The sequence below is a fragment of the Cherax quadricarinatus genome, chromosome 2 (genome assembly GCF_038502225.1).
Source record: "Cherax quadricarinatus isolate ZL_2023a chromosome 2, ASM3850222v1, whole genome shotgun sequence".
In the NCBI taxonomy this organism is placed as follows: Eukaryota; Metazoa; Arthropoda; class Malacostraca; order Decapoda; family Parastacidae; genus Cherax; species Cherax quadricarinatus.
This window is the reverse complement of record NC_091293.1, coordinates 17,742,898-17,770,694: the sequence shown is the minus strand read 5'-3', so window position 1 is coordinate 17,770,694 and position 27,797 is coordinate 17,742,898. Positions and strand designations below refer to the sequence as shown.

General features: G+C 38.5%; 1 protein-coding gene across 1 annotated transcript in view; it reads right to left on the bottom strand.

Moving 5' to 3' along the window:
• The window catches only part of LOC128687766 (uncharacterized), a 134,809-nt gene that overhangs the window by 95,830 nt on the left and 11,182 nt on the right, over positions 1–27,797 (bottom strand). Inside the window, exon 3 of the mRNA XM_053775368.2 lies at positions 13,054–15,388. Within this exon, the coding sequence (XP_053631343.2) occupies positions 13,054–15,388 (2,335 nt within the window). The remainder of the gene's footprint in view (positions 1–13,053; positions 15,389–27,797) is intronic.

Here is a 27,797-nt window from a genome sequence, read left to right as displayed (position 1 = left end):
CCTACATTGTTTATTATGGACCCTATTTTGAAATTGGAATATTTTGAACTTTGTGTTAAATTGGCCAAATTACCAACTTCCGATCACTTTATTTTGTAGTTGAAACAGTTGACTTGGTGATTTCTTGTGCTCTATCGATAGAATAGAAGTAATACTAGTGATATAGCTAAGAATTTGGTCGACTGGAATAATGTAATTGGCCTAAAATGGGAGTCAAAGTCGGCAAAATCGCCGATTCGTAAATATCGCTGACATATCAAAATTCGCAAGAGCATAATTTCGTCAATTTTCCATCAAATTTTGTACTTTTTGTTTTATTACCTTCACAAAAAGATTCTCAAGCATTACTTAATTTAGTCCCTTTTTACATTTCTCTTGAAATAATTCTCTATATACCAATACATTGTACTAACCCTTTATTCAGTAATTGCTATACTCATAGTTCTAACAACAATTAAAGGGCTACTTTTAGGAGATTTAATTTTTTTTTCTTCCCTCTTGTCCATATTTATTAAAATACTCCAGGTGCTATTGACTACCTCAGGAGATACTGATTTTGCTTTTAGTACATTCTTTTATTATTGTATTCATTAGCTCCTTTATTTTAGCTGTAAATATCTACCGTAGTTCATAAACTCACATTCGTTAAAATAATTAAGGTGAATTATCTATTCTGTAATAATCCCTTTTTCTTTTAATTTTTTACAAGTTTTAGGATAATCACAGTCTTATTCATAAGTCTAGTTGTAGATTCAATATAAATCTTACATTATTTTACTCAGAAAATCTAGTTTGTAAAATTACTCTCATCCTATGATTACAGGCATAGATCCTGATGTAAACTTTTTACAAAATGAATTACATGAATCAACCAGCAACTGTAATTACTACACAGCAGACCAAGCAAAGACATTACTCAGTGCAAACAATAACATAACCATCTTTAACTACAATGTCAGATCCTTGAGCAAACATTATGACAACCTAACAGCATTACTCAGTTCCCTTCATTCCAATATATCAATCATCACACTCACAGAAATCTGGCTTAAGCCTGATATTACAGATGTCTATACCATTCCTGGCTACATGGCCATACACAACTGTAGAACAGACCAGCAAGGGGGAGGAACAGCTATATACTACTCAAATCAACTCGAATGTATCAATAAATCTTACACAAGGGACGAACATGGAGAATATATCATAGTCAAATTTAAATCAAAAGACCTGAAAAAACCCCTCACAGTTATAAACATCTACAGAGTACCACAGTCAAACATTTATCACTTTAGTGAAAAACTAGGAAACATGATTACTGATGCACACATGAATCAAGTCCACCTACTACTAACAGGAGATTTCAACATAAACATACTACACGACCAGGACCCACAAGTAACTGAATTCACAAATACAATGAGTAATTGCCTGTTGCTACCAGCAATATCTAAACCTACAAGAATCTCCGAGACAAGCATCTCCTTAATAGACCACATCTGGACAAACACCATATCCCCTTTAAAATCAGGCATAATCACAGACAACACTACAGACCACTACCCAACCTTTCTCATAACTAATCTGGGCAAACTGCCACAAGACATTACTAAAATAACCTTCAGACTACATAACGAGGCAGCAGTTAACAACTTTATAGCAGCTATGAATAACAGCGATTGGCAAAATGAGCTCGAAACATATACAGATATGAATGAATGTATAAATAATTTTCTAAAAAAAGCCCAATGCCTCTATAACAAACATTGCCCCAGAAAAACTAAAGAGATCACAGCAAAGAGACTGAATAATCCCTGGCTAACACCAAGCATCCTCAAATCCATTAACACAAAGCACAAATATGAAAAACAGTATAGAATGGGTCAAATAACTAGAGAACAGTCTAAACGTTACTCGTCAGCACTTACCAGCCTGATAAGGTCTAAAAAAATTGTATTATGAAAATAATTACATAACATCAAAAGTGATATGAAGAAAACCTGAAATTCTTGGAACTAAAAAGTTATCCAAAAACAAAACAATCAAACTAACAAAATCAGATGAACCCCTACTCACTTCAACCGAAACGGAAGATTCAATGTTTTCTTCTCCACCATAGGAAAAAATCTAGCAAACAAAATACCAAGCACAAACACCCGTCCATCAGACTACCTCATAGGTACCTACCCAAATATGCTATTCCTAGCTCCAACCAACCCCATAGAAGTTACGCCCATCATAAACACCCTTAAAACAAGGCAGATGACATAAACAACTTGCCTGCTTTTATGTACAAAAAAGCTTCTCAAGTATTGTCACCAATTATTGCAACACTCTTTAACAAATCCACTGAATCATCTACCTTCCCAACAATCCTCAAAACAGCGAGGGTCACTCCGATCCATAAAGGAGGTGACCAAGCTGACTTGAATAACTAGAGACCAATATCTAACTTACGACTGCTCTCTAAAATCTTTGAAAAATTAATTCATAGACGGATCTATTCCTACCTCGTCTCACACAACATATTAAACCCTTGTCAGTTTGGATTCAGGAATAATAAAAGCACAAATGATGCTATCATACACATGCTAGAAGAAATATATACTGCACTTGAAAAGAAAGAAGTCCCGCTGGGCATTTTCACTGATTTACGTAAAGCTTTCGATACAGTCGACAATGAACTGCTGTACTCCAAATTAATGCACTATGGTATCAGAGGCCACTCCCTCAACTACCTAAAATCATACCTTAGTAACAGAACTCAATATGTGTATGCAAATGATGCAAACTCTTCCATCTAACCAATCACAGTAGGAGTCCCACAAGGAAGTGTCCTTGGACCACTCCTCTTTTTCATCTACATCAATGATCTACCGAATGCATCACAGCTACTCAAACCCATATTATTTGCAGATGACACTACATATGTCTTTTCCCACCCAAACACAGTCATACTAGCAAACACAGTCAATGCCGAATTACAGAAAATATCTGCCTCGATGATGGATAACAAACTTATCCTGAACACTGATAAAAACTATTTCATTCAGTTTGGAAACAAATCTGTAAATGATCCAATTAACATAACGCTAAACGGATTATCAGTCACAAGACTCACAGAGGGAAAATTCCTAGGTATCCACCTTGACAGTAGCCATAAGTTCCGGACACATACAAAAAATCACCAAGAAAATCTCCAAGACTGTAGGCATACTATCAAAGGTAAGGTGCTACATTCCACAATCAGCTCTCCTGGCACTGTACCATTCACTCATATACCCTTATCTTACATATGGAATATGTGAATAGGGATCAACAACATCCAATCACCTAAAACCCCTAATAACCCAGCAAAAGGCAGCAGTAAGAATGATAACAAATTCCCACTCCCACCACCATACTCCACCAATTTTCAAAAGTCTGAATCTGCTCACCATTAACCCTTTGACTGTTTCCGACGTATAAATACGTCTTACGAGCCAATGTTTCTGACGTATTTATACTCACAAATTTTAGCGGCTTCAAATCAAGCGCGAAAGGCCTGGTAGGCCTACATGAGAGAGAATGGGTCTCAGTGGTCGGTGTGCACCCTGTGAGAAAAATCTGGAACCCAGCGGTGCATTGTGGGAATGCCATATTGTTAGTCCATTTTCACCATGCCTCTCGGTAAGAAGTTCCTCACTCCTCGGCGGATTGGAGGTCTTTTGTTCCCAAGTGATAGCTCTAACAGCGATGAAAATGTCAGTGACAGTGAATTCCAGGGTTTTGAAGTGAGTGTTACCGGAAAAAGTGCCCAGGATAACGTAATTAGTGATGAAAACCCAGATGACCCACACCCTTCCACCTCTGGTGCTGGGCCGGCTTGTTCACGTTCACGTTCGCCTGTACCAGGACGAAAGAGGAAACTATTCGGTCGTGTACAACACTCAGATGTTAGCAGTGATAGTGATAGTGATTTCAAGGTCATTGAAAGCAGTTCTAGTGACAGTGAGAGTGAATATTCCCCAGTGAAGCGGCAGTATGTACGACGTAGCATGCGGTCTGGTAGTGTTTCATATGTTGTTCCAAGGGGAAGGAGAAACTCTGGGAGCACATCCCGTGGCCCTACACCACGACCTGATAGTGAGGATGACGATATTGTAACGATGGGCATGAATGATGTGAGTGATGGAGCAGGCAGTGGTGGTGATAGTGAGGGTGGCACGGCCCATGTGGCACCATCAGCGGGCCACGCTACTACCCACGCTGCTGACTCTGCACAACAACCAGCCTCACCCTACCCCACACTCCCACAACCTGCACCACCACAACCTGCGCAACCACAACCACGGTACAATATCCAGACCCCACCAGCAGACCGCATCTGGGATTGGCAGGACGGTGACGAGTTTGTTCCCAGCCCCCATGACTTTGATGAAACACAAAGTGGAATAAAGCCATCTTGTCCACTTGGGAACAATGCCAGTGAACTGGACTGCTTTGAGTTATTCTTCAATGAACCCCTGATGGACATCATTGTCAGGGAAACAAACACATACTGTGATTACACCATGGCAAATACAATTCTTTCACCAAAATCACAGCTACACAAGTGGAAGGAGACAACTGTGGCAGAAATGTACCTGTGTTTTGCCACAATAATGCTTATGCCGCATGTGTATAAGCACACTGTCACCACATACTGGGCAACAGAACGCCTGATTTCAACTCCAGGTTTTAGTGACATTATAGGTGTCAATCGTTTCCTGATACTGTTACGTATGTTACACTTTTCAGACAAAACCAGGCCTGACAGAAGCGACAGGTTATATAAGATCAGAAATGTGTTTATGTACCTGAAACAAAAGTGCTGCATGTATTTTTATCCCTTCAGGAAGCTTGTTATTGATGAGTCCTTGATTTTATTCAAAGGAAGACTCTCATTCAAGCAATATATACCAAGCAAGAGGAAACGCTTTGGTATAAAGCTATTTGTACTGTGTGATTGCAGAAGTGGTCTAGTTTTGGATATCATTGTGTACACTGGCAGTAATACTTTGAGAGATACCATGAAGTTATTGGGTATCTCTGGTGATGCGGTTCGAACAATGATGGAACCATATCTTGGTAAGGGGCATATGTTATTTACTGATAACTGGTACACAAGCCCCTTACTCAGTGATTTCTTGCGAGCGAACTTGACAGACGTGTGTGGCACAGTGCGTCGTAATCGTAAACATATGCCAAGGTTCGACACTGGCACTCGCAGAGGTGAGGTGCAAGCCTTTGCTGCCAATGACATCATGGCATTTCGGTGGCATGACAAACGTGATGTCACATTGTTGACATCAGTTCACAGAAACGAAATGGTACCCAGTGGCAGGGACAACAGAGAGACCAATGAACCCATTCTAAAGCCTGCAGTTGTCATGGACTACAACCCCAATATGCGCTTAGTGGACAAATGTGATATGCAGATTGGGTTTGCAGACTGTGTACGCAAGAGTTATAAGTGGTATACAAAACTTTTTTTCCATCTTGTTGATATCTCTATACTAAATGCTTATAACATATACAAGTTGAAGACCAACAAAACACCAAAATACATATGGTGAATTTTGCCTGTCAGTAATCAGACAAATAATTGCAAAGTACCAAGGAGCAACTCCTGCAATAGACCAGCGCCCACACACATCATCTGGTTTCAGGCCTGGTGATCACTACCCCATACAACTGCCTCCTACTACTGCCAAGAAAAATGCTCAGAAGAGGTGTTATGTATGTATGCATACCACAAAACGCCCACAAACACGCAGAGACACTTGTTTTACGTGTGAGGAGTGTGAAGTGCCCCTCTGTATATACCCATGTTTCGAAGAGTTCCACAAGCTGCAGCAGTTCTAGGAACGTGTTTAGTGACTGTTCATATGTACATATATTATGGAACAATAGTAATAAACATTGTTTTGTATTGTTTGTTTGTGTAAACAAAGTGTATACACAAACTAATAGCGATAAAGTTTGTTCTGTTATTGTGTTGTAAACAATGAGTGTATATTTGAAGAATGCACCTTACATTGGTCTCACAGGCCACATAAGTTACCTGGAACAGAAAAATATTGAAAAATGCAAGAAACCTTTGAATTAGAGTAAATAAAAGAATACCGGGTGGGCGGCAGTTGAAGCTGTTGCCGTACGCACGTCACTTTCTGCAAACTTTGCGGCTCTATATCTCGGTAAGTACTGATGGCAAAAAGTTTTTATTAGGCTTAAAGCACTCACAAAAATATTCCTAACATTTTCATAAGAAAAAATAATTTTTTTTTTCGAATATTTGGCGACATAGAATGACAGTTTCAGAGAGGGGCCTGAAACAGTCAAAGGGTTAAGAACATCCATACTTATTCATGTGCCTACTACATACACAGAACAATACACGCAAATATAAACCCTCCACTCAAACTTCTCCTCACCAACCTACACAGGACACATGACCACAACACAAGACACAGATCTCTTTTTGATATACCTCGTGTCCATATCACGCTGTGTAAAAACTCTATGCACATAAAGGGCTCCAAAATATGGAATTCATTACCAGAAGATATTAAAGTAAGCCAGTCTGAAAATCAATTTAAGACTCTTCTCAAAAGCCACTTAATTACCCTAGACTAAACACTAAATACTCAGTACAGTGGAACCTCAAATATCGAACTTAATCCGTTCCACGAGTTAGTTCTAAATTCAAAAAGTCTGAAAAGCGAAGCAATATTTCCCATAAGAAATAATGAAAATACAATTAATCCGTTCCAGAAACCCAAAAATATTCACAAAAGAATACATTTTATGGAGATTAATTATAGTTTTACATACACACAGCAAATATAGTGTTCAATTATGTATTAATAAATTTAAATAAACATATAAAATAACATTTTTACTTACCTTTATTGAAGATTGGTGATGGCATCTGGAAGATAGGGAGGAGAGAGGGAGTTGGGGGTTAGTGTTTGGAAGGGGAATCCCCCTCCATGAGGACTTCAGGTAAAGCCCTCTCTGGGGTTACTTCCCTTCTCTGTATTTTAATGCCACTAGGGCCAGCTTGAGAGTCACTGGACCCCTGTCTCACAAAATAACTGTCCACAGTTCTCTGTTTCTGGCACATCTTTAACATTTCCCTAAAATGGGACATGGTTTTGTCACTGAACTTGTTGCAAAGTATATGCCACTATGCTTCTTAAATCTGTCAAACCAGCCTCTGCTGGCCTTAAATTCACTATCAGCACTGGTTCCAGGAGTTTTCTGTACCAGATCGGCATGCAACTTCCTTGCCTTTTCGCAAATAATGGTCTCTGAAACACTATCACCTGCCATCTCTTTATCCTTGATCCACACCAGCAACAACTTCTCAACCTGATCGACTGTCTGTGGTCTCTTTTTGGTTAGCATATTTAACACCTTTCACAACATCAGCTTCCTAAATTTGTTCTTTCTTTGCCAGGATAGAACCGATGGTCGACTTGTTTTTCCCACACATCCTGGCAAGCTCAAGTCTCACACCACTCTCACACTTCTGTATTATTTCCTTCTTCACATCTATGGTGTTTTTCACTTTCTTTACCACAGGGGTACCACTAGCAAGTTTCTTTGGGCCCATGGTAGCTTATTTCACAGTCCCACAAGCACTAAACACAATGAAATAATCGTAAAATGTTTGAATGAGAGCACAGGTTAGTGTTCACTCAAGCATCAACAAAACCAGACTGGCTCACGGCGCCTGTGCGGGGACATGGACAGAGCGGGCTGCCGGACAGGTCCGGTACCCGGCGGTTCGAAAATAGGGGCGAGTTCGATAATAGGGACAAGGTTGGTTCGAAAAAAAGAGTTCGATTTTTGAAGTTCGATAAGTGATACGTTCGAAATTTGAGGTTCCACTGTACACACATACTCACCTATGTACTCCCAAATCTTAACTTCAACAATCACTTTGAACCTTTTATCCATTGTTGACAGGAATATAATTGAATCATTGTTTTCACAAAAAGCATTTTCGAATATAAATATATCTCTGTCTTAAACAAATTTTGATTCATTTATAATTAATAATTTACTGTACAACTATGAAATAATCCTTAGTGTTAAGTAGACTGTAAGCCAATAATGTTAAGTTGGCCCATAATGCCTAGGCATAATAGAGGCTCTCTTTGCACTGCAACCCGCTATTGTAAATACAAAATCTCAATGTACTGTTTGCAAAGACATAAAATAAATAAAACTTGGAAAACACTCTCCCAGATTCTGGGGACCCATAAACTGAAAAAAAAAAAACAAGAACATTGTCCTAACTAAATCTAATGAAACACCACTGCATCCCAATGATACAGTTAACAAGATAAATGACTTCTTCTCAACCATAGGATCTACTCTTGCCAGTAAAATCCCATGTACCAATGCATGTGCCGGTGACTATCTAGATGGTAATTTCCAAAATTCTTTCTATCTTGTACCAACTGAGCCCACGAAAGTCACCACAATTATAAAGTCACTTAAAAATAACTCAGGGAATCTGTCTCACGCCCCACCATTATTGTACAAGCGAGCGGACCATGTCCTTTCGCATGCTATTACATTACTTTTTAACAAGTCACTAGAAAATAGCACTTTCCCAACACTACTCAAGACAGTAAGGGTTACACCAATACATAAAGGTGGTGACCCTACAGATGTAAACAACTATAGACCAATATCAAACTTACCATTGCTATCCAAAATCTTCGAGAAACTCGTGCATAGGAGACTATATTCATTTATAACAGCACAAAACATACTCAACCCCTGCCAATTTGGCTTCAGAAAAAATAAAAGCACTAATGATGCAATTGTAAAAATGCTAGATCTGCTTTACACAGAATTGGAAAATAAGGAGTATCCGCTAGGACTTTTTATTGACCTAAGAAGAGCTTTTGACACAGCAGACCATGGCATCCTACTCCACAAACTTGACCATTATGGTATAAGAGGCCATGCGCTTGCATATTTCAAATCCTACTAATAGGTATCAGTACGTCACCATTGAAGACACAGCCTCATCAACACGGCCACTTGATACTGGAGTACCACAGGGAAGTGTCCTTGGTCCCCTGCTCTTCCTCATATACATCAATGATCTTCCCAACGTATCCCAACACCTGAAATCCATTCTCTTTGCTGACGACACGACTTATGTCATCTCCCACCCAAATCTTTCCACCCTCAACACTATTGTTAATGAGGAGCTGCTCAAAATATCTACTTGGATGACAGCCAATAAACTTACACTCAACACTGACAAAACCTACTATACAGTGGTCCCTCAATTATCGTCCATAATCCGTTCCTGGAAGTGGGACTATTATCGAAATAGACGATTTTCGAATCAATTTTCCCCATAAGAAATAATGTAAATACAATTAATCCGTTCCTGACACCCAGATGTATTAAAACAAAGAAATTTTTTACATGAAATATAGATGTAGTACATAAACAATACAATGGGACATGACGAATGAAACATTAACAGCATAACACTTACCTTTATTGGTGATTCTTCTTAGTGTATGGAAGACTGAAGGAGGAGAGAGATTGAATTACTGTTTGGAAGGGGAATCCCCTTCCATCAACACCTCAGGTACCAAGTGCTTTTCTGGGGTTACTTCTCTTCTCTGTTTCTTAATGCCACTAGGACCAGCTTGAGAGTCACTGGAGTCCTGTCTCGCAAAAAAATTGTCCAGAGAGCTCTGTTTCTGGCGTCTCTTTAAAACTTTCCTAAAATGGGCCAAGACTTTGTCACTGTACCAGTTGCCGATATGGCTTGCAACATCCTTCTAGGGGTGACGTTTCTCCATAAATCTTTCCATCCTACCCCACATTTCAAAAATCTCCTTAACCCTTTCAGGGTCCGTCCCGTAGATCTACGGCTTTATGGTGAGTGTCCAAACCGTAGATCTACGCCATGAGCTCAGCTCACTCTGATAAACTGTGAGTGGTACATTTGGGCCTAGATATGAGAGAATACATCTATGTGGTATGTGTGCACCACATAAAACAGATCCTGCAGCACACTGTGTATAATGAGAGAAAAAAACTGAAATCATGATTTTTCGATTAAAACAGCAACTTTGCAGTGTTTTTTCGTATGTTTTTTATAGTTGTATTTGCGATTTCTTGGTCTCATTTGATAGAATGGAAGACATATTACAGAAATAGAGATGATTTTGATTGGTTTTAGCACTGGAAATGGCTTGAAACTGAGCTCAAAGTAGCGGAAATGTTAAATTTTTGCCGATATTCAAGAGTAAACAAACGACCTCACACGTCTAATACACGTCAGCTGGTGGGTCTAATATACATTCACAAATATGGTGATGATATTTATACAATTATTACAGTATTGCATAGCAGTAAATCTTCTATTTTTTGGTGTGAATAAAAATTCATTATGTGAATAAAAAATCAAAATGGAATTTATTTGTAAAGCCTCAAAACATGACTAATGAACAGAGGAAATGTTAGTTTAGTGCCAGGAATGCCTACATTGTTTATTCTGGACCCTATTTTGAAATTGGAATATTTTGATCTTTGTGTTAAATTGGCCAAATTAACAATTTCCGATCACTTTATTTTGTAGTTGAAACAGTTGACTTGGCGATTTCTTGTGCTCAATCGATAGAATAGAAGTAATACTAGTGAAATAGCTAAGAATTTGGTTGATTGGAATAATGTAATTGGCCTAAAATGGGAGTCAAAGTCGGCAAAATCGCCGATTCGTAAATATCGCTGACACATCAAAATTCGCGAGAGCATAATTTCGTCAATTTTCCACCAAATTTCGCACTTTTTGTTTTATTACCTTCACAAAAAGATTCTCTACGATTTCATAAGAAAAAATAACAAATTTTTTTTTTGAAAATTCTTGGACACTGGTGCGTGACTCCAGATTTGGGCCTTGGACCCTGAAAGGGTTAATTTCTGAAGAAAGCACCTTCTTCCATCTCTCTTCCTCCTCCTCTGCAGCAAGATTCTGAGCTGCGATCTGTTGCTCTTCCTGCTGAAGCTCTTGCAGCTCCTCAGTGGTTAGCTCTTCGTTGTGGTCCTCCACCAACTCCTCCACATCCTCCAAACTCACATCCAACCCCATGGAACTCCCCAATGTCACAATAGAGTTCACAACTGACTAAAATGAATGGAATATTATGAAATATTTCATATGAACACATGAGGAGACCGTCTCTCACTGGTAAACAATGGTACACTGGCTGGGAAGGGAGGCCGAGGCGGCTCAGAGCTGTGAGTACACGTCCAGGACGAAAGACGATTAGAGTTAACGGACCATTTGCGAGCCTATGTTTAGACGAAATAACGGGACTATTTCCGAAATGGACGACTTTCAGGCCGGACGATTATTGAGGGACCACTGTATTATGTTTGGTAGCAGAGGAGGTGTTGCACAACTTAACATTAACCCTTTTAGGGTTGGTGCCATACTAGTATGGCTTGCATGCCAGGGTTGGTGCCGTACTAGTACGCATTAATTCTAGCGCCTTCAAATCTAGTGAAAGCTGGTGGGCCTATATATGAAAGAATGGGTCTATGTGGTCAGTGTGCACAGTATAAAAAAAATCCTGCAGTGCACAGTGCATAATGAGAAAAAGAAAAAAACTCCGACTGTGTTTTTGGTTTAAAACAGCGACTTTGCAGGATATTTTTGAATGCTATTTAAGGTTATATTCTAGTTTTCCTGGTCTCATTTTATAGAATGGAAGACATATTACAGAAATTGACATGATTTTGATTGGTTTCACAAAGAAAAATACCTTGAAATTGAGCTCAAAATAGCAAAAATGTTCGATTTTTCCAAAGTTCAAAAGTAAACAAATCATGCCATGCGTCCAATATACGTCAACTGGTGAGTTTAATATTCTTTCACAAGTGTGCTAATATTGTTTATACCATTTGTACACCATTTCTACATTAATGCAGTAGACTGCATAACAGTAAATCTTCTATTTTTCGTGAGAATAAAAATTCAAAGTGGAAAGCAAAAGAAATGTAAGAGACCTGGGGATATGACTAATGAACAGAGGAAATGTTATTTTAGTGCCAGGAATGTCCGTGTTGTTTATTCTGGACCCTATTTGGAAATTGGCATCTTTTGAAATTTGTGTGAAATTGGCAAAATTGCCAATTTCTGACCACTTTATTGGATAGTTGAAATCATTAAATGGGTGGTTTCTTTTACTCATTCGATAGAAAAAATGGAATTCTAGCGAAATAGTTATGATTTTTGTCGACTGGTACATTGGAATTGGCCGAAAATAGGGCTCAAAGTGGGCGAAATCGCCAATGCGCAAACATCATCAAGACCGCTAACTTCGCTAGAGCATAATTCCGTAAGTTTTCCATCAAATTTCTGACTTTTGGTGGCATTATGATCGGGAAAAGATTCTCTAATATTTCATAAGAAAAAATAATAATTTTTTTTTTCGAAAAATTTCAGACTCTGAGAACAAGTTTAGGAGAGGGGCTGCTGACCCTGAAAGGGTTAACCTTTCCTCAGATACATTATGTTAGGCCTGATGTATCAACGGCAACCATGCTGATCCAAATCATATTAGCATTCATACTGATGTTCTTACTATCACTTTTCTGTTTCAAAGCATTGTGTTACCCAAAAATATGCTTCATCTCAGTATTTACCAATACAAAAGTTATACCAAATAGTTACAGAAGATCTTAAAAATTCATAAATCATAAACCAAATTGTTACAGTACACTGTTATAATATTTTGCAATCCACAGCATTCTAGTTAACCATACTGTGTAATTGTCCAGGGATTAACTAATTAATTTTAAGGCTGCCTGAAATACTCTACATAACAAGGTTTATTATAAAGTAGTATGTCAATTAATGCTATGTAATAGAAATATAGTTATTTGTTTGATTGAATGCCTAAAAGCCAAACTAAATGTGACTGACACTCTTCAATATTATTTTTGCCATTTAAGTTACTTTTTACTCCAGTACTATTTTACCTTATATCTGCAGCTCTCCCGACTTGGTGTGAGACTTCACTAAATGCTGTCCAAACTTCTTCTTGCAGATCCACCGAGCTTGTATTTAGATCTTCGTCAACACTAGAATGCAAGTCAGCTTGGAGGCAATCTTCTCTGGCTCTGTACTTTCCTTTTATATCCACATTCCAGAGAGTCAACCCATGTTCTTGTACAGTGAGAATAATTTTTTTGTCTCCATCTTTATCAGGTGCAGTTACCAGAGAAGTGGTTAGAATTCTTCCCTGTTCTACAATGAGTGGCAGAGCATGAATCCTCACATCTTTTGCTTCAGAACACTTAATTGGTTTATTTTTGGTATCAAAATTAATGCAAGTTTTGTCCTTATTTGTACTTTTATACTGCAAATCTGTTTCTTTTTTGCAAGGGCTCTCTCCTACTTTCTCATATTTCAATGTATTTTGAAAATCTGAATTCAGTGTTGCATTTTCTTTTTCATCTTCATGACTGTGTGAAAATGTCTTATCTCTTTGTAAATTTTCTGGATCAAAGAGTTCCTGAGGACTGTCCTTAATATAACTTGAAAGTCTTTCATTTATTACATCACTTATTTTGGAAGATCCAGACTTCATTTGTTTCTCACCAGTCTTATGATAAGTGTTATGTGTAGAGATAACAATGTTACTGTTAACAAGATCATCATGTGCATCTTTTGGGCAAGAATTCTTATTTAAACTGACAATACAATTAGACTGCAATTTCTGTGATGGTCGAGTATGAGGTTCATTGGAATTTTCAGACTCGTTTATAGACCTCATTAATTTCTTCTGCACCTGTGTGTGTTTTACTTTATTTATATTTTCCTCATGTATTACTTTATCTTTGGATTCTTGTCTTACTTTACTAATATGTCTTACATGTTTTATTTTATCTATATATTCTTCATGTCTTACTTTATCTATATGTTCATGGTTTACTTTAGTTATATGTTCTCCCAATTTTAACTCATCAGCATGTTCTTGTCTTATTGTATTGAAATGTTCTGTACTATATGACTCACTATTCCTGTCAGTTTTTCTTCTTTCTCTGCTATCTTCCTCTCTTACATACTCTTTAGTAATTTTATAGTATTCTTCCTCTTGCTCAGAAATGTCACCTATAAATTCCTTCATCATTTCTTGTTCAATCTCTTTTATCATAAGTTCTTCAGTTTGGTGTTGCCTTGTATTATGGTCAGCTGGTGTCTCTAATTCTGTGAGTGACTCCTTTAAGATGTTCTGTTCAACATTTTGAACCAAAATTTTGTCTTTTGGTTCACCTCTGTCACTAGCTGCACTTCCTGAGTTTTCTGAGCTGCTCTGAGAAGCTCTGGTCTTTCTCCATCGTTTGCTAAGAGAAACACAGCTCCTTTTTATCTCTATGTTTCTGGTCAGAGTCTTTTGCTGTGTTTCAAAAAGATCCTGAGATTCTGTTTCATTCTGTGAATTAGAATCTTTGAAATTTAATATTCTCTCTTCTGGCTGCAAGTGATTATCTTTTATACTAATTACAGAATTTGTATTTGGTTCTTGAGCATCTACTTCATTAATATTAACATGTAAAGTGCTTAAAATGCTGCCTTTTTTACCAGATTGAAGGTTATAGCTTTCATTTTCAATCCAGTTATTAATACTACCATTGAGTGTGCTGTATTGTTGAAAGGCTTGAGAGTCCCGAGTGGGTCCACAGTTCTCAGAGCTTGATACCTGAGGTTCAACACAAGAATTAGAGAGAGAAATTTTGTCACCAATATGAGGAAATTCTATGGAACCACTAATTTCAGTGCTACATATCTTTTCAGTTACTTTATTGTTAGATAATTCATTGTTGGCTGTTCCACTGCTTCCAGAAACCAAGGACTCATTTTTTGGAAAAGAAAGACTGTCCTTGCTGCCCATTTTAGTCTTCACTTCAGTGACAGGGCTGCTATCACAATTATCGTCACTGGTGCTGTACATTTTAGATGAAACTCCCCCATTCATCACATTACTGTCTAATACAGTTTTTGCCATTTTTCTTTCATTACTAAAGCTGATTGATAAATTTTCCAGGTCAGCTTCTTTGAAAAGCACTTCCAAATGATCTTCCTTAGTGCAGGACTCCTTTTTGGATTTCTTTCTGTCTTGAGAATTAGTTTTCCGAGTTGAGAGCGATCTATAATACATGTGATTTTTGTCTTTTCTTTTACTAAGGTGTGGGGTTGAAGGAACAAAAATAACTTTGGGGGAATCATTGCAAAAAGTGACTGTTCTTGACCCACTGATCTTACTTTCTGCTTCTGTCACAATATTTTTTTCTGCATCACTGAAGGAATCATCTGAAAAAAAAAAAAAAAGTCAACTTGTAAAACAAGCAAGGAATAACGAGATATGATATACCAAATTTAAGAAATAAATTTAACATAAATACAGAGTTTGCTATTATATTATCAGATCAGTATTTGTAAGCGCAGTGTCAGTGTGTAACTAGCAACTCGAAAGTGAGCCACAGTGTACTGAAACGTGATGATCACAAAGTAAACAGCCCTCCAAACAAAGTAATCAACTGCACCCCATAAAGTAATCAACTGCACCCCCCCCCCCACAAAGTACAGGTCTCCCTCCACATTCATGAGGGTTAGGGTATCAAGAACCTCGCAAACTGTTGCACAAATATATTGTTGGGAAATATAATAATAGCATTTACTTAGCCTAACAAAACTGCTTCCTTAACCTACTGAATCATGAACAATCATAAAACACACAAAAACATCGTAAAATATTGTACTAGTGCCAGCCCTTTGGTCAAGAAGGTGAGAAAGGCTATAGAATTCAAGAAAGAACTCGTAGCAGAGTACCAAAGCGGAGGAGAAAGAGAGAGGGAAGAATGTGCCTTCTTCAGTGATTCTGCACTGAGTCGATAAAGGCTATAGCTCCAGCCAGCAATAAAGTGTAGCATTAACAGTGTAGCAAGTAAGTTAAGCGATTAATTGATAGAAAAAGGACAGCACAAACCTAACTCCTCCAATGTTGCTGGAGTTACTATATAGAGCGACTGAAAACACTGCCATCTCTACCACCTCTGTGGCCGCCTCCACCACCACTGTCTAAGGCTTATGCTCTCAGTGGCCCTTATACACCCAACAACAACAACACTGCAACAACACTCGTGACATACTTAATGACATATTTCATTCATTCTAGAGTATATGCCATGTTTCTCTGTCACTAACATTTTTTATAATGTCATATTAGATGAATTGTGATAGATAAATAAGCTGCCACAATTCCTAACATGCGTAATGACGTATTTTAAATATGGTTGGACGGCTGGGCATTCGCAAATGTTTGAAGCCCGTGACAGCTGAACTCGTGAATGTGGAGGGAGACCTAAAATAAATTCCACCCCATAAAGTAATAAACTGCCCCTCACGAAGTAATAAACTGCCCACACAATGTGATCAATACACATGAAAATAAATAAAATAATAATTAAAACTATATAAAAAGTGGCTAAAAGAAACAGAATTAACAAAATGCCAATAAGTTTAACTTAGATTAACAATAAATTCCTGTGTTAGGAAGATAGTCAGCTCCTTTGCTACTAACCACAAAATCCTGTACATACTAATTTACAATTTCTACAATTTACTGCACTTTCTAATTTCTGCCTTTATTTCCAATTAAAAAATCAATGTTTCATCAATCTACATATATTTTTGAAGTACAATACAGGTCCTCCATCACAAATCCGGCATCATTGGGACCTGTAGTGTGCCGGATTACTGAGTTTGCTGAATTACAGAGTGGTTAGGTTAGAATACACTTAATAAAATTAACCAACTTGACTTACACAGTTCATTGAACATCGGCAAAATTCGAACATTTCCGCTACTTTGAGCTCAATTTCAAGGTACTTTTCATCATGAAAGCAATCAAAATCATGTGTACTTCTGTAATATATCTTCCATTCTATTAAATAAGTCCAAAAAAAATGAGAATACAACCATAAAAACCATACAAAAATATACAGCAAAGAGGAGGCTAATGGCTGAGAAGTTAACTCCCTTATTTATCGTCCGTCTTTTTTATTTTTGTTGTACGTTAAGAAGCATCTTTCCATCATACATTGCCCAAGTTTCAATGAGATAGCCCAACAAACAACCGAGAAAAAAAAAATATTTACCAAAAATCATATATGGCAAGCCCAAGCCAGGTACTGGAAATAAGTCACTTTGTCTGACTTTTCTGGGTTATCCTAGGTTCTCTATACATACACAGATATGTATGATAATCTATGTAACTGTATTTGTGTATACCTGAATACTTATTTACTTCTAGTCTGTCAACTGAGTACAAGAAACCGCCCATTCACTTATTTCAACTACCCAATAAAGTGGTCAGAAATTGGCAATTTGGCCAATTTCACACAAATTTCAACAGATCCCAATTTCAAAATAGGGTCCAGAATAAACAATGCAGACATTCCTGGCACTAAAATAACATTTTCTCTGTTCAGTAGTCATGGCTACAGGCCCCTCTCATGTTACTCTTGCTTTCCATTTGAAATTTTTATTCACAAAAAAAATAGAAGATTTACTGTTATGCAGACTGCTGCATTATTGTAATAATTGTATAAATAATGTCAACCCATTCTTGACACCATATTGGAATTTAGACTGGCAGGCGGACAGGTATTGGACGGTGACGTCATTTGTTCACTCTTGAGCTTCGCTAAAGAATAGAACATTTTCGCTACTGTGAGAGCAATTTCAAGGTACAGTGGACCCCCGCATAACGATCACCTCCGAATGCGACCAATTATGTAAGTGTATTTATGTAAGTGTGTTTGTACGTGTATGTTTGGGGGTCTGAAATGGACTAATCTACTTCACAATATTCCTTATGGGAACAAATTCGGTCAGTACTGGCACCTGAACATACTTCTGGAGTGAAAAAATATCGTTAACCGGGGGTCCACTGTACTTTTCGTCATGAAAGCAATCAAAATCATATCTATTTCTGTAATATATCTTTCATTCTATCAAATGAGACCGAAAAAATGAGAATATAGCCATAACAACCATACAAAAATATACCGCTAAGCGGCTGCTAATGGCTGAGAAGTGAACTCCGCTATTTATGGTCTGATTTCTTTCATTTTTGGTGTACGTGAAGAAGTATCTTTCCATCATGCACCGCCCAAGTTTGAATAAGATAATCCAACAAACAACTGAGAAAATAATATAATAAGAATAATAATAATAATAATATCTTTATTTACTACACATACATGTACAAGATCCTAGGTAGTAGGTTGGTAGACAGCAACCGCCCAGGGAGGTACTACCGTCCTGCCAAGTGAGTGTAAAACGGAAACCTGTAATTGTTTTACGTGATGGTAGGATTGCTGGTGTCCATTTTTCTGTCTCATAAACATGCAAGATTTCAGGTACGTCTTGCTACTTCTACTTACACTTAGGTCACACTACACATACATGTACAAGCATATATATACACACCCCTCTGGGTTTTCTAATATTTTCTTACTAGTTCTTGTTCTTGTTGTTTATTTTCTCTTACCTCCATGGGGAAGTGGAACAGAATTCTTCCTCCGTAAGCCATGCATGTTGTAGGAGGCAACTAAAATGCCGGGAGCAAGGGGCTAGTAACCTCTTCTCCTGTATATATTACTAAATGTAAAAGGAGAAACTTTCGTTTTTCCTTTTGGGCCACCCCGCCTCGGTGGAATACGGCCGGTGTGTTGAAAGAAATCCATTGAATCCTCCACCTTCCCTACAGTACTCAAAATAGCAAGGGTCACCCCGATCCACAAAGGAGGAGACCAAACAGAGTTGAATAACTATAGGCCAATATCCAACTTACACCCTCTCTCAAAAATCTTCGAAAAATTAATTCATAAACGAATCTACTCCTACCTTATCTCCCAAAACATACTTAACCCCTGCCAATTTGGATTCAGGCCAAATAAAAATACTAATGATGCTATTATACACATGCTAGAACATATATACACTGCAATAGAGAAAAAAGAAGTCCCACTGGGGATCTTCATTGACTTACGTAAAGCTTTTGATACAGTTAACCATGACTTGCTCCACGTAAAATTGTCACACTATGGTATAAGAGGGCACTCCCTCAACTACCTCAAGTCATACCTCAGCAACAGAAGCCAATATGTGTATGCAAATGGGGCAAACTCTTCTGCACAACCAATTACAGTTGGTGTCCCACAGGGAAGTGTCCTTGGCCCTCTTCTCTTTCTCCTATACATAAATGACCTACCAAATGCTTCGCAATTACTCAAACCCACACTATTTGCAGATGACACTACATACGTCTTCTCCCACCCGAGCCCAGTCACGCTAGCCAATACTGTAAATACCGAATTACAGAAAATATCTACCTGGATGAGGACTAACAAACTTACACTAAACATTGACAAAACCTACTTCATTCAGTTTGGTAACAGAGCTACAGATGTCCCTCTTAACATAATGATAAACGGATCACCTATCACAAAGCTAACAGAGGGAAAATTCTTAGGAATCCACCTTGATAATAGACTCAAATTTCATACACATATACAACAAATTTCTAAGAAAATTTCCAAGACTGTAGGCATACTATCGAAGATACGGTACTATGCTCCACAGTCAGCCCTCCTGGCCCTATATCACTCTCTTATTTACCCCTATCTCACCTATGGAATTTGTGCATGGGGCTCAACAACAAGTAACCATCTCAGACCACTAATTACCCAACAAAAGGCTGCAGTTAGAATGATAACAAATTCTCACTATAGGCAGCACACTCCACCAATATTCAATACACTAAACCTACTCACCATACAAAACATTCATACTTATTACTGCACCTATTACATACATAGAACACTTAACTCTGATATTAACCCTCCCCTCAAACATCTCCTTGCCAACCTCAACAGAACACATGACCATAACACAAGGCACAGATCACTCTTTGATGTTCCTCGTGTCCATCTCACACTATGCAAAAACTCAATGCACATAAAAGGCCCTAAAATCTGGAACTCATTACCTGTAAATATAAAAGAAACACTACCTGTTTATAAATTCAAGTCTCTTCTTAAAGATCACTTACTCGCCCAAAACCAAATAAATACTGAATAACTGAACCTTATAAATTGTATATCTTAAATGTTTCTCACAATTATATCACATAAATGTTAAACCTAAAACCCAATCTAACTTTATTATTTTTTAAATACACTACCTAACAGAATACTCCATTCTACTGAATGTACAACAATGCATACAACCATATGACCTGTCTTTGTAATACTCACTTGTGCTTTATAGTAATCTGTTTACATTAAAGTTTTATCACTGATGTCATCATTGCTTAGTTCATCTTAAGTTAATTTTAAGCCAGCCCGTAATGCTATGCATAGTATAAGTGGCTTTGGCATGCTGCTCTTATCTGTATTTTTTGTACCTCTGTATGTGTGCTCAAATTTTTAAATAAATAAATAAATAAATAAATAAATAAATATACAGGCCTAGCTGACATAAGTGACATACTACTGTATAGAAAGCCGCTTGTTATGCAGAGTATTTCAAGAAAATTAGGTCAGTGTCCCAGGATAACACCCACACTAGTTGGCTAACACCCAGGTACCCATTTACTGATGGGTAAACATAGACAACAGGTGTAAAGAAACACGCCTAATGTTTCTACCCTGGCTGGGAATCGAATATTTACCAAAAATCATGTATGGCTAACCCAAGCCAGGTACTAAAAATAAGCCACGTTGACTTTTTTTTTTTGGGTTATCCTAGGTTCTCTAAACATATGCTGCTATGTGTGATAATCTATAGAGAGAAAATAACTTTTTTGTTTCATGTTTATGGTGGAGTATGAGTGTATATGACAGTTAGCCCTGTGCTATACTCCGTTTTCTCTAATATAAGCCCCCGAGACAGGGATAGGAGAATGGTATTTATATACCATATCCTCTTCATACCTCTGTCGAACTGCTCGGTGTTATGCCAAATATTATTTATTCTTGAGTATTTAACATGTTTAATGTTATTTATTTTGTTTCTTATGTCATATTAGATCAATTGTGACAGGCAAATAAGCTGTAGTGTTGATATTAGCATAATAATAAAGCATATTCTCCTGCTTCATGAGACTGAGTTCATGACAACAGACAGTGGCTTCAAAGCCACCTTATCTTTAATGGATAATGTACTGTGTAGGTGCTTTACATGAGAAGCATTTATTTTATTCATTGGAACCATGGCTAGGGCTAAAAGTAAGCAGGTTAAAACAATAAATAGAGAAAAAGAAATTGGAATGGCTTATGCAGCAAGTAGCGCCACCAAACAGTACCAGCAGGTTGGTGTGGCGACCCTGGAAATTTGAAATTATGCTAGCCAAAATTGGTGCCGAATAACTGAAGGAACCGAATAACTGACTGCTGGATTTGTGATGGCGGACCCGTACTATATTTTTTTACCTCAACGGCCATCTCCTACCAAGGCAGAGTAACCCAAAGAAGAAAACACATTCACTATCATTCATTCAGCTGCTGTGTTTCCAGAAGTGTGTTGACATTACAATCAGATTACCTGTCAACTGCAGGATACTCACCCCTCCTTCAGAGTGAAGGTGCTATCCAATCCACCTAAGGACTCAAGTCTGACTAACTGGTTTCCTATGTATCCCTTCTTAAAATTTCGCTACTCACATTCCAATGTTCAGCACGTCCATTAAAAATCACTTTTCTCTATTCCCTCTTATCCAATATGTTCATACAAGCCTTATTGGATGTCCAAGCCCCAAAAAATCAAATCCTCTTTTACCTCCTCCTTCCATCCATTCCTGGGATGACCCCATCCTCTGTACATGCCCAAACCACTTCAACAACCCCTCTGAATTACACTCCTGGCCACCTCACAGTGCCTTTTAATCTCAGTCTAATTATATTTTTTGAAATATAAGTACAATACCAATAGGTATATTTTATTACATAATATGGTACAAAAGATTTAAGAGATACATTGTTGATATAAAGATGGCATATACAGTATATGAGGTGTGAGAGATACATGTCTAGTACATATTGTTAAGTGTTTCTCACTGATTATAATGCAAAAATCTCATCCAGCTCCTCAGAGCTGGGGCACGTGCCCAAAATACAGCAGGCATTATCCCCATGAACAGCAGCGCTGAGTCACTTGAACAGAAAACTAGCTGCCCTGCGATCCCTAGTTACCCTGATGAGTCTTTTGCCTAGCTCCTTCAGGAACTTAGATGCACTCTTTCCCCATGAGCTAAGAGTCTCTGAGCCTATGGGAACAAACATATAATGATGGGCAAGTTCTCCATATTTTCTAAACTTTTGGGACTCCCTGAAGCTGGCGGCCGCCCCTTCTTCCTCCCTGGTATATTGGAGATGGGTATCTGGAGTTTACCTGGACAGAGTTCCAGGGGTCAACGCCCCCGCGGCCCGGTCTGTGACCAGGCCTCCTGGTGGATCAGAGCCTGATCAACCAGGCTGTTACTGCTGGCTGCACACAATCCAATGTACGAGCCACAGTCCGGCTGGTCAGGTACCGACTTTAGGTGCTTGTCCAGTGCCAGCTTGAAGACTGCCAGGGGTCTATTATGTATGCTGGGAGGCAGTTGAACAGTCTCGGGCCCCTGACACTTATTGTATTGTCTCTTAACGTGCTAGTGACACCCCTGCTTTTCATTGGGGGGATGTTGCATCGTCTGCCAAGTCTTTTGCTTTTGTTGTGAGTGATTTCCGTGTGCAAGTTCGGTACTAGTCCCTCTAGGATTTTCCAGGTGTATATAATCATGCATCTCTCCTGCCTGCGTTCCAGGGAATACAGGTTCAGGAGCTTTAAGCGCTCCCAGTAATTGAGGTGTTTTATCTCCATTATGCGCGCTGTGAAGGTTCTCTGTACACTTTCTAGGTCAGAAATTTTACCTGCCTTGAAAGGTGCTGTTAGTGTGCAGCAATATTCCAGCCTAGATAGAACAAGCGACCTGAAGAATGTCATCATGGGCTTGGCATCCCTAGTTTTGAAGGTTCTCATTACCCATCCTGTCATTTTTCTAGCAGCTTCGATTGATATAATGTTATGGTCCTTGAAGGTGAGATCCTCCGACATGACTCCCAGGTCTTTGACGTTGGTTTTTCGCTCTATTTTGTGGCCGGAATTTGTTTTGTACTCTGATGAAGTTTTAATTTCCTCGTGTTTACCATATCGGAGTAATTGAAATTTCTCATCACTGAACTTCATATTGTTTTCTGCAGTCCATTGAAAGATTTGGTTGATGTCTGCCTGGAGCCTTGCAGTGTCTGCAATGGAAGACACTGTCATGCAGATTCAGGTGTCATCTGCAAAGGAAGACACGGTGCTGTGGCTGACATCCTTGTCTATGTCAGATATGAGGATGAGAAACAAGATGGGAGCGAGTACTGTGCCTTGTGGAACAGAGCTTTTCACCGTAGCCGCCTCGGACTTTACTCTGTTGACTACTACTCTTTGTGTTCTGTTTGTGAGGAAATTATAGATCCATCTACCAACTTTTCCTGTTATTCCTTTAGCACGCATTTTGTGCGCTATTACGCCATGGTCACACTTGTCGAAGGCTTTTGCACAGTCTGTATATATTACATCTGCATTCTTTTTGTCTTCTAGTGCATCTAGGACCTTGTCGTAGTGATCCAATAGTTGAGACAGACAGGAGCGACCTGCTCTAAACCCATGTTGCCCTGGGTTGTGTAATTGATGGGTTTCTAGATGGGTGGCGATCTTGCTTCTTAGGACCCTTTCAAAGATTTTTATATGGGATGTTAGTGCTATCGGTCTGTAGTTCTTTGCTGTTGCTTTACTGCCCCTTTGTGGAGTGGGGCTATGTCTGTTGTTTTTAGTAGCTGTGGGATGACCTCCGTGTCCATGCTCCCTCTCCATAGGATGGTAAAAGCTCGTGATAGGGGCTTCTTGCAGTTCTTGATGAACACGGAGTTCCATGAGTCTGGCCCTGGGGCAGAGTGCATGGGCATGTCATTTATCACCTGTTCGAAGTCATTTGGCGTCAGGATAACATCAGATAGGCTTGTGTTAACCAAATTCTGTGGCTCTCTCATAAAAAATTAATTTTGATCTTTGACTCTCAGTCTGGTTAGCGGCTTGCTAAAAACTGAGTCATATTGGGACTTGAGTAGCTCACTCATTTCCTTGCTGTCATCTGTGTAGGACCCATCTTGTTTAAGTTGGGGCCCAATACTGGACGTTGTTCTCGACTTTGATTTGGCATAGGAAAAGAAATACTTTGGGTTTCTTTCGATTTCATTTATGGCTTTTAGTTCTCCCGTGATTCCTGACTTCTATAAGATTCCTTTAGCTTAAGTTCGATGTTTGCTATTTCTCTGACCAGTGACTCCTTACGCATTTCAGATATACTGGCCTCTTTTAGCTGCTCTGTTATTCTTTTCCATCGCCTGTAAAGGGAGCGCCTGTCTCTTTCTATTTTACATCTACTCCTCCTTTTTCTTAGAGGAATAAGCCTTGAGCATACATCGAGTGCCACCGAGTTAATCTGTTCTAGGCATAAGTTGGGGTCTGTGTTGCTTAGTATATCTTCCCAGCTTATATCGGTTTGGACTTGGTTTACTTGGTCCCATTTTATGTTCTTTTTATTGAAGTTGAATTTGGTGAAGGCTCCCTCATGACTAATCTCATTATGTCAGTCTGGGGCTCCGCGCATACATGTCTGAACCTTGATTATGTTGTGACATTTCATACCAGATCATCAATGTTAATGAAGATGAGGTCTAGTGTATTCTCCAGTCTAGTAGGCTCTATTATTTGCTGGTTTAAGTTGAATTTTGTGCAGAGATTTAAAAGCTCGTGTGTGTGTGAGTTTTTGTCAGAGCTGCCCCCTGGTGTTATCACTGCAACAACATTATTTGCTATATTCCTCCATTTTAGGTGCCTTAAGTTGAAATCCCCCAGGAGCAAGATGTTGGGGGCAGGAGCTGGCAGATTTTCCAGACAGAGGTCTATTTTTAACAGCTGTTCCTGGAATTGCTGGGACGTTGCATCCGGAGGCATGTAGACTACCACAATGACTAGGTTTTGGTATCAGCCAAGGTAGATGCACATGTGTAGTCCCACACCACCTGCATGCCATCTGTCCAGGTTTGAAGGGCAATACCACCAGGATGCTTCTGGCTGCCATCAGATCTGCATAGTAGAGGTGGCTCCCTTACTGCTGGGCATCCGACTTTTGTGAGGCTCCTCTTGATAATGTTATTAACCTATTAACCTCCTCATGTCTTGCAATCTTTCCCTCGGATTTACAGCACACAAGACAATGGTACCCGAATTGGTCTGCTGCTTCACTGCCACAAATACACCTGAGTTTGACAAGAACAGGGGCAGCAAGTCAAAGGGCAACACCAATGCAGATGGTCTGTGGGTCGGGTCATGTGCCAATGCTGGAGTTGGGAACAGCTAACAGAAAGTCCCCTGCATGAGGAGCTCTCACTGCCAGGAGGTGGGCTATATCCTTCCCTGACACACTCTGAAGCATTGCTGAGGCTATATTCTCCACTACTGGCCATCCCAGTGCAACCATATGTAATTGTTGGGGGGAACAGGTCTGGTTTCAGAGCCCTTTAGACTATCCCAGATCCTGGCTCCATCAATGAACTTTTGGTCTTAGACTCCAATCTTGTCCCTAAGATGTTCAGGGAGAATCGTTGCTACAAGCCCTCTGGATGCAACGCATGAGGAAAGAAGTACAATACTATATTTAGACATTTCAGATAAATAATACTATGTACACTTTGGTGTAACACTGTGTTTCTGTGTTACTGTTCTAACTCTGGATGTTCCTCAATATATTATTAACCATGTCACTGTCAGTCCCGTAACATTCCTCCTTGCAAGCCAGCATTGGTCCCATAATACTACGCCAAAATTCTATCTTGTGGGAGAAAGATGGTAGGCCCACATATGAGAGAATGGGTCTGAGTGGTCAGTGTGCGCAGTATAAAACAAAATCCTGCAGCACACGGCACATGAGGAAAAAAAAAACTGTGTTTTTGGTTTAAAGCCGACTTTGTAGCATATTTTCATATAGTATTTATGGTTGTATTCTCGTTTTCTTGGTCTCAACTGATAGAATGGATGATATATTACATATATAGTTATTATAGATTATAGATTATAGTTATCTGTTTACAATAATGTTTTATCACTGATTTCATCATTGCTTAGTTAATCTTAAGTTAATTTTAAGCCAGCCCGTAATGCTATGCATATAAGTGGCTTTGGCATGCTGCTCTTACCTGTATTTTTTTGTACCTCTGTATGTATGCTCAAATTACTAAATAAATAAATAAATAAAATAAATAAATAAATAAATGATTTTGAATGATTTATAGACTAAAAGTATCTTGAAATTGAGCTCAAATTAGTGGAAGTGTTCATTTTTTGCAGATGTTCAAGAGTAAGCAAATCATGTTATGCATCCAATACACGTCAACTGGTGGGTCTTATGTGTTTTCATAAATGCGCTGATATTATTTATATCATTTTTACAATAATGCAGTAGTCTGCATAACAGTATATCTTCTATTTTTTTTGTGTGAATAAAATTTCAAAATGGAAAGCAAATGTAACATAAAAAGGGCCTGGAGACATGACTAATGAACAGAGAAAATGTTATTTTAGTGCTAGGAATGCTTGCATTGTTAATTCTGGACCCTATTTTGAAATTGGCCTTTTTTGAATTGTGTATGAAATTGGCCAAATTACCAATATCTGATCACTTCATTGGGTAGTTGAAATCAGTAAATGGGCAGTTTCTTGTACTCAATAAAACAAAAGGAGTTCTAGCAAAACAGCTATGAGTTTGGTTGACTGGAACAATGGAATTGGCCAAAAATAGGGCTCAAAGTGGGCAAAATCACCGATGCATAAGTATCGCCGAGACTGCTAACTTTGCAAGAGCGTTATTCCTTAAGTTTTCAGTCAAATTTCATACTTTTGATGTCATTACCATCAGGAAAATATTCTCTATCATTTCACGAGAAAAAAATTTTTTTTTTTTAAATTCTTCGAAACTGAGAGCAAGTTTGTGAGCACTGGTCTCGACAGTGAAAAGGTTAAGCATAATTTAATAAGTCGAATTATCCTCAAGCATTCAAAATAGTAAAAGTTCAGAGGAATACCCTAAATGTGCCACACATGCCTACAGACTTTACTGATGAACACCAGCAGCTTGACTGGTCAGAGATTGAAATATGATTAGCAGATGATGAACCAAGCCTCCACCACTCCTTGTATTGAATGACCCACATAGGTTAAACATGATTCAAACTCTTCTTCTAAGGAGAGTCTTACTGCGAGTCCTCCATGTATGAAAACATGCATCACAGTAGCACTATCAAAGGCTCTAAAAATGCTCATAAGAATATGGAATAAGAAACTCAATTTCATTAAAAAAAAAAAAAAAAAAAAAAAAAAAACTTATGAAATGACAGAGAATATTTTCCCAAAGGCAATAAAATCAAAAGTCTGAAATTTGATGGAAAACTTATGGAATTACGCTCTCACAAATTTAACGGTCTTGGTGATATTTATGCATCAGCAATTTTGCCCAATTTGAGCCTTATTTTTGGCCAATTCCATTGTTCCAGTCAATCAAACTTAC